The 12,467-nt window shown below is 38.6% G+C and overlaps 3 protein-coding genes across 3 annotated transcripts in view; 2 read left to right on the top strand and 1 right to left on the bottom strand.

The window, feature by feature from the left end:
* Positions 1-12,467, top strand: part of LOC120773803 (zyxin) — a 230,402-nt gene that overhangs the window by 16,438 nt on the left and 201,497 nt on the right. The gene's annotated exons all lie outside the window — the stretch shown is intronic.
* On the top strand, positions 191-1,684 carry LOC120773804 (UV excision repair protein RAD23 homolog B). The gene has a single exon (XM_040102913.1). It carries the CDS (start codon positions 335-337, stop codon positions 1,268-1,270), a length of 936 nt encoding a protein of 311 aa, XP_039958847.1. The 5' UTR covers positions 191-334; the 3' UTR covers positions 1,271-1,684.
* Positions 4,950-5,469, bottom strand: LOC120773805 (putative hydroxypyruvate isomerase). The gene is made up of 2 exons (XM_040102914.1): positions 5,158-5,469; positions 4,950-5,079 (listed from the first exon to the last, which is right to left on the bottom strand). The coding sequence occupies exons 1-2, from the start codon at positions 5,345-5,347 to the stop codon at positions 4,973-4,975; spliced, it is 297 nt and encodes a 98-aa protein (XP_039958848.1). The 5' UTR covers positions 5,348-5,469; the 3' UTR covers positions 4,950-4,972.

Raw genomic sequence — 12,467 nt, forward strand, 5'->3', positions numbered from 1 at the left:
GTCATTTCGTTCAACCTTCTTTCATTCTCTTCTTCTTCGCATTCGCTAGTGCTGTCGATATTACCACACACATGCCTTTTACTCGTTTGATTTTCAACCACTATCTTGGCAACGAATAATAGCTTATGTATAGGTAAACAGCAAATATCGAATTTTGAAAAACCAATTACTTGTGTCTTACGAGTGCGGATGTTTACAATTTTACATCACTACGCATGAGTCGGCAAATGTCAAATTTTTTAATGTGTAAAAACAAAAGTATAGGATATTCTCGTGTGCTAGAATTTCTTTCCTATTATTTTTTTGTTATTAACTTATTGAATAAAGTAAAAAAATGAAGCTGCAAATTAAAACATTGAGTCAGAAATCACTGATGGTCGATATCGATTTATCAAAGACTGTGTATGAACTGAAAAAGGAATTGTCGCTATATCCAGACGTTGGTGTTAAGCCTGAGCTGCAAAAACTCATTTATGCCGGTAAAATACTTTTTAATGAACAGCCATTAAGTGCTTACAATATAGATGCAAAGAAATTCCTTGTCGTAATGGTTTTGAAGCAGCCCGAAGAAAGTGGTGTGGAGACTGCAAGTTCGGGTGCAGGCAGTTCTGTGTCCGCGGCTGGCGAGGCAGCCGTTGCCAGAGCTGCAGCTAGCACTCCAACAGCTAAGGAAACTGAAGCAGTAAAAGAAACACCACAACCAGAGGTAAAGCCACCTTCACCACAAACACCAGCGACAACTCCAGCTCCAGTGACAGCTGCTGCGGCTGAGGCTCAGGTCACAACACCACAGCGTACAGCAACTGCACCAGTACAGCAACCACAGCCTACACGACCAACGAGTGGCGTAAATGATGAAATGGTAGCAAATATTGTATGTATGGGATATCCAGAGGTCGAAGTACGTCGTGCATTGGCAGCAAGTTTCAATAATCCAGAACGCGCTATCGAATATTTAATTGAGGGTATTCCCGAATCGGTTTTAATGCAACCAGAAAATGCATTACTGTATGGTGGTGAAAGTGATGCTGATGTAGGCATGTCACCATTCGAAATGTTCCGCAGTGATCCGCTGTTCCGTAATTTGCGTCGCGCCATACAGCAGCACCCAGACCTCATCAACGACGCCATACAACGTGTTGGCGAAGCCAATCCGGCCATACTACAACTAATCAACGAAAATCAACAAGAATTTCTTAGCTCACTGATTGAGGGTTCCGACGATGACGACGATGATGATGAAGGCGCACCAGGTGGCGGTACCAACTAAATATGAACACCAGTACTACTTATACACATATATATATATAAAATTAATTAAATTGTAAACTCATGACATTGTACTGGTTACATTATAAATACAGGGAAAGGCCTGTATAATGCCGGTTTGAATGAATAGTATAAAAAGTACGATTCTTATTTTTCAACTATCTGCACATATGTATGTATGTAAGAAATTTGAGCGCCATTGTTTGGTATACCAAAAATATTTCTTTAATTAAAAATGCTATTCACTTGCGACCTGTTTCACAAGAACATTTGCTGCTACTACAAATAGAATTCAATTTCATTATATGCACATATGTATATGTATGTATGTACATACTCATGTACATGTTTACGAGAAAAATGTTGGTAGTTTCTGAACTGAATTGCAAAATAAATAAACATACTTTAAACGAAATATGCATGAGTATATATTGTTAAAGTTGCACAGAGTTACTTAATTATCGCAGCCATTCTTCCTTTCTTTCTCATAAGTGTGAGTATGTGCACCGAAATTAATTGGAATTTTGATTGATGTTTTCCTGAACTTGTTGAAAGGGTCATCATAACGAAGACTTGTTTTTTTTTTTCTAAAGAGTGTCTTCAAAGACAATTTTATTGTTATTTTAATAAGCTCACTATATTTTTTGAATATTTATGTATGTAATCACCAGCATTTGTTATGAATGAATCAAATTGCTTTACAACAAAAGAGTACAGGAATACTAGGGATTTATTTACGTTTTTGTTGTATACTTTTTGTTGTGTAATACGATATATTTGTAATTGTTATGCATTGATTGGAAGATCACACATTCATAGCTACATTTTTATACTGGAATACATAAGATTTAATTGTATAGTTCTCATAGTCGCCACAATTGCGCAATTACTGTGACACCCCTTGGTGTTGAAAGCTGCGCGACAGCATTCAATAAAATTAACACCAAGGGGTCTATGAACCTTTCTTTATTTCGCTCATAACCAGCATGAATTCGTTTGTAACGAGTTCCTCAAATAGTTTTGAAGGATTTATTAATAAAAATGGCGATAATGAATTTATTTATGAGAAGCTATATGAAATGGAATTCCACATTTCTTGCGAAAATTTAAAATTGAATTTGTTGAACTGTTATGAATGAACTTACTGACCTTGTTGTGACCATTTTCTGTGAATAAGTTTTTAACAATATGTAATTATACCCTCAATAGCGTATATAGCATATATGTACATATGTACAATAAATATATTCAGAAGTATATATGTACATGATCAGCGTGACGAGCTGATTTGATTTAGCTATATCCGTCTGTTTATACATATACATATGTAACAATCCACTCACATAGCAACGGGGTTAGGCAACGGTCGAGTCTTAACTAGAAACGTTCGTCACTTAAAGAAAATTCCAGTACGGAGCTCGTCAAATGATGTCTCTGATCCAAGTTCTCTCCAACAGATGCCGATAATCTTCCCAGAAGAACTCCAGAATGAACACGAATCACTACCGACATCTGAGATGGGACCATCAACTGTGGATCGAGAATTGAAGCTGAAGTTGGTGAAAAAAGGAGAGGTGTGGTAACCAGCAACAAAGAGCAAAGAGGGAGAAACGTCAACGTCGATATCAGCGACTTCACCCATGCACAATAAAAAGGTTAACGTTCACGTTTCTCCTTCTTTGCTATTTGTTGCTGGTTCCAACAATATGCGAACTCGGTTTTTGGGAAATTTTGCACACGTCTTTTGATCTGCTAATCATTTGTTGTTGTTGTTTTAACGGAGATTCAGTCCCCGTTGGGATGGTAAATATCATTTGTGTTGTCGTCGAGGTCATCTAACGGTAGGCCCAAGAAACGTGCTGTTTCGACGGGGTCGGACCAAAGGGAGGAGGGTGTTAGATGGGTAGGGTTTGTGGGGCATGTAAAGAGGTGGTCAGTGTCATGCGGAGACTCGTTGCATGCAGGACATACATCGAGTATGTCAGGGTCTATTCTGGATAAGTAGGAGTTTAACCTGCTACAGTATCCAGAACGAAGTTGCGCAAGGGTCACACGCGTTTCTCGCGGCAGCTGGAGCTCTTCGTCTGCGATGGGTGGTGGTTTAACTCCAAGAACGCCATTCACGGGAAGGGAGTCGGTGAAGGTGTTGATGGCTCCACTGTGAATGGCGGTCAGTACCTGTCGAAAGTTAGTTGCGTCCGAAGTCCGGTCGGCGTACTGTACGACGTCGTCGACGTAATCCAGGAATGACCTCTTGATGCTCCTAGGAGGCGGTTCCGCTCCAAGCAGATGGCTGCAGGGGTGATTTCTGCGAAAGCATCCCAGCAGGAACTGCCTGGAGAGGAGTTCGTTATGCTCCTTAACCGGGAGCATGCGCGTCTCACTATGGAGGTGTTCAATCGGAGACATCAAGAGACATCCTGTAGTGGTCCGGAGTGCAGTATTTTGGCAGGTCTGAAGTTTCCTCATCTGCGTGCCACTGCATCCAGGCGACCATATGGGCGCTGCGTAATTGATCCATCCTTTCCGTCATCGCTTCCATCTAATTATATCATTCCATATATCAGACTTCGCATTGGCCACTCCATTATCACACACGCTCACATACTAAATGGCACTCAGATCAACCAATGCCCATTTTGTGATTCAGATTTAAATCTATTGCATCTTCTGCAACATTGTCCAGCACTTCAAACTCATAGACTGTCAAACTTCAATAATACTGATCCAATAATTTTATTGATGGATCCCTCAAGCAACAACATTTCGAAAATCTACAACTTTTTGAAAGACAGCGACCTTCTTCGACGCATATAACATAACCAGTCGGCCGATAGCCCATGATGCTAGTGCTGCGTATTTTCTTAAGTTTGTATAATAATTGTATTATTATGTAAGCTTTTATAAAATAAAAAAAATAAAATAAAAAAAAAATAAAAATTTTCAGTGTTTTTATTATTTAAATAAAGTATATTTCCACTTTAATTCATTGAAATAATAAAAATACTAAACATAGAGTCACTCTATGCGTAAAAATACATACATTTTATAATAATTAGTGAAAATTGTATGGAAAAACTACGATTTTACACCATTTTCAGGAGGCTGCCTTAGAGCCCCCGTGGTCCTAGAGGGGGAAGGGTGCTATTATTCAAAAGCTCCATTCATTACCTTTCAAATGAGGGGGGCAGCAAGCCCTCCCCCTTTTCGCAAAACCTCTTCAAAATGGGATTCTAAAGTAAGCATTCCCTTATTTCTTCTCTGGAAAAGCTCCCCTATCTGCACATACCCATTTATACGGAAATTAGGTTTTTTTTACCCCTCCGCCAAAGTAATCGGAATCGTGCCTTGCCTAATTTACTTAATCAAAAAAGTTTCTCAAAATGTGTACACATACATAAATGCAATTTAAATGCAAACCAAAATATAACCAGAAGTTTAGTAAAATGTATTGTTAATGTTAATTGTTCATAATGGAAAATCAAATGAATTACCGAAAATTTCCAATAAATATTTAGAGGTCATAAGAAATCGTCAAATAGTCGGCATAAGATTTTCAAGGTTAAAAACAATTGCAATTCAGTCATGTGGTAGACTATATCTTATCTGATTAAAGATAAGTGTTCTTAAGTTTATGATACTTTAAAATATAAATTAGTGACGTATTAATATTATTGTATTATTTTACTTATGTATTTTGAACTTACTTTGTACATCGCACTTTCTTAGCAAATTCAATTGTATCCTTCAGTTCTTTCTTAAACTTTTCCTGATTGTTGGGAATACTACCATTACCAAACTTCGAATCCCCTGAAATAAAATACATATATGAAATAGAACATGATAAGAATTCCAAAGAGGTCTGGTTTTTTATTGGATAAAACTTGCCCAAGCTAATATTAATTAGTCCAATTTGTATTCCTGTTGATTCTTTTGCTTGCAATACTTTTTCCAATTCAGAACTTGGAAAAGGTATTTCTACAGCATTAAATCCAGCTCCATGTGCCATATAAATCCGTTCAGATATGGGCTTACCACCTTCGGTAAATAAAAAGTTTAAATTCGCTGACAGCTTCATTATGAGCTCAATAGATAATTATGAGCACTGAATGCGGCACTCCTCAGATATAATAAATTTCGCATATTTAAATGTGTGAACATCTATGTATGTTAGATTAGAAGATTTATACAAATAAAACACACGCACGAACATAAAATAATTAAGTGTTTACAGCAGGAATAAAGGAATAGATAACTTGATCAGAATCTAGTTTCTTGCTCTCTCGCTTGTCAGCTGGCAGTGCACCCTGATCTGTTTTCTGAGCTGGCAACAAAACACAATCAGGGTGCCGTCAACCAGGAGTTAGTGAAAAATCCGGGATGCCAGAAGAGCAGCGCTATAATTACTTGACGAAATTAGTGTGGGCACAATTCCGATTTCTTTGGCGCCGCGATTTGAAGGTACCGTTGGAAAGAGGAAGTCCTCCTGATTAAAAAATATATGGAGTTATAGATACCGCAAACGTTTAGTTTACGAGATATTCGACCTTCAAGCTCAAAAATTCGCAAAATTGGAACATTTCAAGAAGCTATTTCACCACGTTAAACCCACTTTACTCACATTTTTCTGTTCAAATTAATTAAATTACACTGTAATCTTTTAAATAAATCCACAATTTACACTTTTAGCAGGTTGTTTATTTAAAAAATCTTTGTTTTAAAAATTACATTTTACACTCGTTTGAACCCCATTTGTTTGCCAAAAATTACGAAGAAATGGATGCCATGTGATGACAAGGCAATTCGCTGAAATTCCTCTATTCATGCATATGGATATTTCGTTTTATAAATTTATTAAGCAAATAAGTAATATTATATACATGTATTAGTAATATTATAACATATACATATGTATAGGATGGAGTCATGTGTAGAAGTTCACGTAAGTGAGGAAAGTTCTCTGATCGCCATTCACTTGGGAGTGGCCAGAAACGATTCTTTTACACATGGCTCAAGCAGCTCACTACTTCCGGTCTTTGACCAAGTATCCTCTGGGTAGCCTAAGAACATCCGTTCGAAGGCGAGCTAAAGTGAGAAGGCGAAACATTCCCTACAAGGGTTGTGCGCTGGGTTTGGGACCCGCCACGTAAAAACACCCCCAGTGAAGAGCTACAACCAGCCTCGGATGAGAGACCCCCTTTTGATGACGACCACGGCAAACGAAATAAGGACTACGAATTGAGGGCATGCACCTGGAATGTCCGGTCCCTTAATTGGGAAGGTGCCGCTGCCCAGCTGGTTGATGTCCTCGTAAAGACAAAGGCTGACATCACCGCCGTCCAAGAAATGCGATGGACGGGACAAGGACAGAGACGAGTAGGTCCTTGTGACATTTACTACAGTGGCCATATAAAGGAGCGCAAGTTTGGTGTAGGATTCGTGGTGGGAGAGAGACTCCGTCGCCGAGTACTATCATTCACTGCGGTGAATGAACGTCTAGCCACAATCCGCATCAAAGCGAGGTTCTTCAACATATCGCTGATTTGCGCCCACGCCCCGACGGAAGAGAAGGACGATGTGACCAAAGATGCCTTCTATGAGCGCTTGGAGCGCGCTTATGAGAGCTGCCCCCGCCACGATGTCAAAATCGTGCTGGGCGACTTTAACGCCAGGGTGGGCAAAGAAGGTATATTTGGCACTACGGTCGGTAAATTCAGCCTCCACGACGAAACATCCCCAAATGGGTTGAGGCTGATTGACTTCGCCGGGGCCCGAAATATGGTTATCTGTAGTACTAGATTCCAGCATAAGAAGATTCATCAAGCTACCTGGCTGTCTCCGGATCGAAAAACTACCAACCAGATCGATCATGTTGTGATAGACGGAAGACACGTCTCCAGTGTTTTAGATGTGCGTGCGCTCCGAGGTCCTAACATCTACTCGGACCACTATCTTGTTGCAGCTAAGATTCGTACCCGCCTCTGTGCAGCAAAAAACGCGCGCCACCAAACACAAGGAAGGTTCGACGTCGAGAAGCTGCAATCACAACAGACAGCCGAACGATTTTCTACTCGGCTTGCACTCCTGCTCTCTGAGAGCACTCGTCAACAACTCGGTATAAGGGAACTGTGGGACGACATTTCAGACTCCTAACGTACAGCTGCAACCGAAACCATTGGTTTTCGGAAAGTGCAAAAGAACAGCTGGTACGACGAGGAGTGCCGTGTCGCAGCGGAGAGAAAACAGGCTGCCTACCTCGCAACGTTACGATCGACCACTACACGTGCGGGATGGGATAGATACCGAGAGTTGAAGAGGGAAGCGAGACGCATTTGTAGACAGAAGAAGAAAGAGGCTGAAATGCGTGAGTACGAAGAGCTTGATAAGCTGGCCGACAGGGTAATGCTCGAAAATTCTACGAAAAAATGCGGCGGCTTACGGAAGGTTTCAAGACCGGAGCGTATTCCTGTAGAACCCCAAAAGGTGATCTAGTCACTGATGCCCAGAGCATACTTAAATTATGGAGGGAACACTTCTCCAGCCTGCTGAATGGCAGTGAACGCACAACACCAGGAGAAGGAGAACCCGATTCCCCAATCGATGACGATGGAGCAGACGTTCCATTACCCGACCATGAAGAAGTTCGAATAGCAATTGCCCGCCTGAAGAACAACAAAGCGGCAGGGGCCGACGGATTGCCGGCCGAGCTATTCAAACACGGCGGCGAAGAACTGATAAGGTGCATTCATCAGCTTCTTTGTAAAATATGGTCGGACGAAAGCATGCCCAACGATTGGAATTTAAGTGTGCTTGCCCAATCCATAAAAAAGGAGACCCCACAATCTGCGCCAACTACCGTGGATTAGCCTCCTCAACATCGCATATAAGGTTCTATCGAGCGTATTGTGTGAAAGATTAAAGCCCACCGTCAACAAACTGATTGGACCTTATCAGTGTGGCTTCAGACCTGGCAAAATCAACAACCGACCAGATATTCACCATGCGCCAAATCTTGGAAAAGACCCGTGAAAGGAGAATCGACACACACCACCTCTTCGTCGATTTCAAAGCAGCTTTCGACAGCACGAAAAGGAGCTGCCTTTATGCCGCGATGTCTGAATTTGGTATCCCCGCAAAACTAATACGGCTGTGTAAACTGACGTTGAGTAACACCAAAAGCTCCGTCAGGATCGGGAAGGACCTCTCCGAGCCGTTCGATACCAAACGAGGTTTAAGACAAGGCGATTCCCTATCGTGCGCACTGCTTTTGGAGAAAATAGTTCGAGCCGCAGAACTAAACAGAGAAGGTACCATCTTCTATAAGAGTGTACAGCTGTTGGCGTATGCCGATGATATTGATATCATCGGCCTCAACACCCGCGCCGTTAGTTCTGCTTTCTCCAGGCTGGACAAGGAAGCACAGAAAATGGGTCTGGCAGTGAACGAGGGCAAGACGAAATATCTCCTGTCATCAAACAAACAGTCGTCGCATTCGCGACTTGGCACTCACGTCACTATTGACAGTCATAACTTTGAAGTCGTAGATAATTTCGTCTATCTTGGAACCAGCGTAAACACCACCAACAATGTCAGCCTAGAAATCCAACGCAGGATAACTCTTGCCAACAGGTGCTACTTCGGACTGAGTAGGCAATTGAGAAGCAAAGTCCTCTCTCGACAAACAAAAACCAAACTCTATAAGTCACTCATAATTCCCGTCCTGCTGTATGGTGCAGAGTCTTGGACGATGTCAACAACGGATGAGTCGACGTTGCGAGTTTTCGAGAGAAAAGTTCTGTGAAAGATTTATGGTCCTTTGCGCGTTAGCCACGGCGAATACCGCATTCGATGGAACGATGAGCTGTACGAGATATACGACGACATCGACATAGTTCAGCGAATTAAAAGACAGCGGCTACGCTGGCTAGGTCATGTTGTCCGGATGGACGAAAACACTCCAGCTCTGAAAATATTCGACGCAGTACCCGCCAGGGGAAGCAGAGGAAGAGGAAGACCTCCACTCCGTTGGAAGGACCAAGTGGAGAAGGACCTGGCTTCGCTTGGAATATCCAATTGGCGCCACGTAGCGAGAAGAAGAAACGACTGGCGCGCTGTTGTTAACTCGGCTATAATCGCTTAAGCGGTTTCTACGCCAATTAAGAAGAAGAAGACATATGTATAAGTAATATTATATAATAATAGGGGTATTCTCTTGCTCTTGCAAAACCCGGTGCACGGTGCAAGAATTGCAGATTTACAACGGCACAACTACAAACACACGCAGAAAAATATTTGTAAAAATATGTCAGACCAAAACCTATGTATATTTGCGTGAAATGTCACGCAAAAATATAATTGCAACCCTGTTGTAGTTGCCATTTTACATAAAGACATATTACGTCGTTAAATTGTTGAGGAAGAAAAGTTTTAAATGGATTTTATTATTTCTATTGAAATTTTAAAGATTTGTTACTGTTTTTTTTCCTAAAAATGTATGCAGAAGGTGCGCAAATTCACAATAGCCATGCTTAATAGTCATTCACAACAAATTGACCGAATTAGCCATTCATATATCACTAGATTCTGCAATGGGTGCTCTCGTGCTCTTGTATATTTCGGTATAGTATTTTTGCAATCTGCAATCTTGCAAGAGCAAGGGAATACCCCTAATGTTACGTAACAAAGTGTAACCCTGCAAGACGGAGGTAACAGATTGCACAAACACATTGAAACATTTTCAGCTGTTCACTAACACTGTTACAGTTTCTGGAATTTTTAATTGAATGGGTAAATACGTAAGTAAGATAGAGAAAAACTATCGACATTCTAAACATATTGTAATATTAACTTGCTAGAATAGGAGAGACGAATGCCCAATTTTTCAAGAAGAAGAAAACGAAAAGCGCAGTTTATTTTGGTTTTTAAAGAGGTGAGTTCGTTATTTCATTATTTGATATTTTATAATTAATTTCTTATATACATTTATACTATATATGTTATTAATTTCTTTTATATAGAGTAAACGAAAAAGATTAACAACGAGAAAAAGGTAAGTATTGTGAATTGAATGTCGTGTGTGTAATTAAAATTTTTAATATTACAGAAATCATTTGGAGCGTTTGGATGCGTATAACAAAGACGCACCATTCAATTAGCCGCATCACCGGTGACTTGGAGGACGAGCATTACGTGGAGCTTGCTATTAGTTTAAGTAAATATTTGATTATTTTGATGTTATTATTAAATAAAGCGAAATAATAAAAAAAACTGAATTCTATTTAAAAGAATTGAATTTGCTAGAAGTAACAAATGGGTAACAGATAATCTTGTTACTGCTTGTTCTTGCTAACATGCTAATATGTTATAGGTAACAAACTGATAACGAAAATGATAACACTAACAGATATTCGGATAACAAATACTTTTTGTTATCCATAACACATAGGTAAGCAATGCGCTAACAAAAGAATTTGTTACGAGTAACATACTGTGAAGAGATTTGCTAACAAATGCATGTATTCTGTTAGAACAAGGCAGCATGCGATATTTGCCATTGGTTAGAGCGAGATAACCATTGAACAACAAATAGCTATGTGTTACTTTTTTCCCACTCACTGAACAAAAGTAACAAATATTTTAACGAATGCAAAAGTGAACAATAACAAGCCGCTTACACGTTTGCTAACAGCTACCCGTCTTGCAGGGAAGGTTACAGTACAGTACGAAAACTCAAATTTTGTTTCAATATGAGTGCATGATAACCGTAAAATATATCCACTTTATATCCAAAACTCATATTTTAAATATAATATATATATATCGTCACCTAAAATCAAAGCAATGTATCATAAAAAATAAATTGAAATCGCTGACAGATATAATAACCAAAATGTATAAATTTTATAACGAAAACTTAAATTTTGTTTGAATATTGGATATAAAGTGGTTATATTTTTTGGTTATCATCCACTCATATTGAAACAAAATTTGACTTTTCGATATAAAGTAGTTATATTTTTTGGTTATTATATCTGTCAGCGATTTCCATTTATTTTTTATGGTGACGATATATATATTATTATATATAAAATATGAGTTTTGGATATAAAGTAGTTATATTTTTTGGTTATTATATCTGTCAGCGATATCCATTTATTTTTTATGATACATTGGTTTGAATTTTAGGGGACGATATATATATTATTATATTTAAAATATGAGTTTGGTTATATTTTACGGTTATCATGCACTCATATTGAAACAAAATTTCAGTTTTGGATATAAAGTAGTTATATTTTTTGGTTATTATGCACTCAAACTCATATTTTAAATATAATATATATATATATATATACATATATATATCGTCACCTAATATACAAACCAATGTATCATAAAAAATAAATGGAAATCGCTGACAGAAATAATAATCAAAATTTCTCAATTTTATAACGAAAATTTAAATTTTGTTTGAATATGAGTGCATAATAATCAAAGAATATAACCACTTTCACCACTTTATAACAAAAAGTCAATATATTTTTTTATTTTTAACGCAGAAAGGAGTACTACGCGAAAGCTCTTCAGTCACCCCGGGTTTTCGCTAGGTCAGAGTTATTTTTTTAGAGCGCGACCGAAGGCCGCCAACGCAGAAAGGAGTACTACGCAAAAGTCCTTCAGTCACCCCGGGTATTCGCTCGGCCAGAGTTATTTTTTTAGAGCGCGGCCGAAGACCGCCAACGCAGAAAGGAGTACTTCGCGAAAGTACTTCAGTCACATAAATTACGTATTACACATATACATATGTACATATGTAGAAAGTATTTTTTTATAGTTAATATAGAAAAAATAATCACTCGATAACAAACAAAGAAAAATTGTTAAAAATCCTACATATTTACTGTTTAAGATGTGGCAAGGCTCGTTTTCCTCATAATTGTAAACAATCTAACCTTTTCAACGATGAGTGTGTTAAGTGATTTTTAAATTAATAAATTTAGGTAAAATATAGCAAACTAAAAGTGAAATGTACGCTTATTTCAAAGCTTAGAGTGTGTATTTAAATATATAAAATAAAAAATGTGAAAAAATTTTGTGAAACATAGAGAAATAACATGTGTTCTTAGTGCAAATTTTTGAACTTTTAATCGTGAATATTTTAAAAAATATTAGTAATTCTTACATTATTTTTGGATATT

The sequence above is a fragment of the Bactrocera tryoni genome, chromosome 4 (assembly GCF_016617805.1).
Source record: "Bactrocera tryoni isolate S06 chromosome 4, CSIRO_BtryS06_freeze2, whole genome shotgun sequence".
In the NCBI taxonomy this organism is placed as follows: domain Eukaryota; kingdom Metazoa; phylum Arthropoda; class Insecta; order Diptera; family Tephritidae; genus Bactrocera; species Bactrocera tryoni.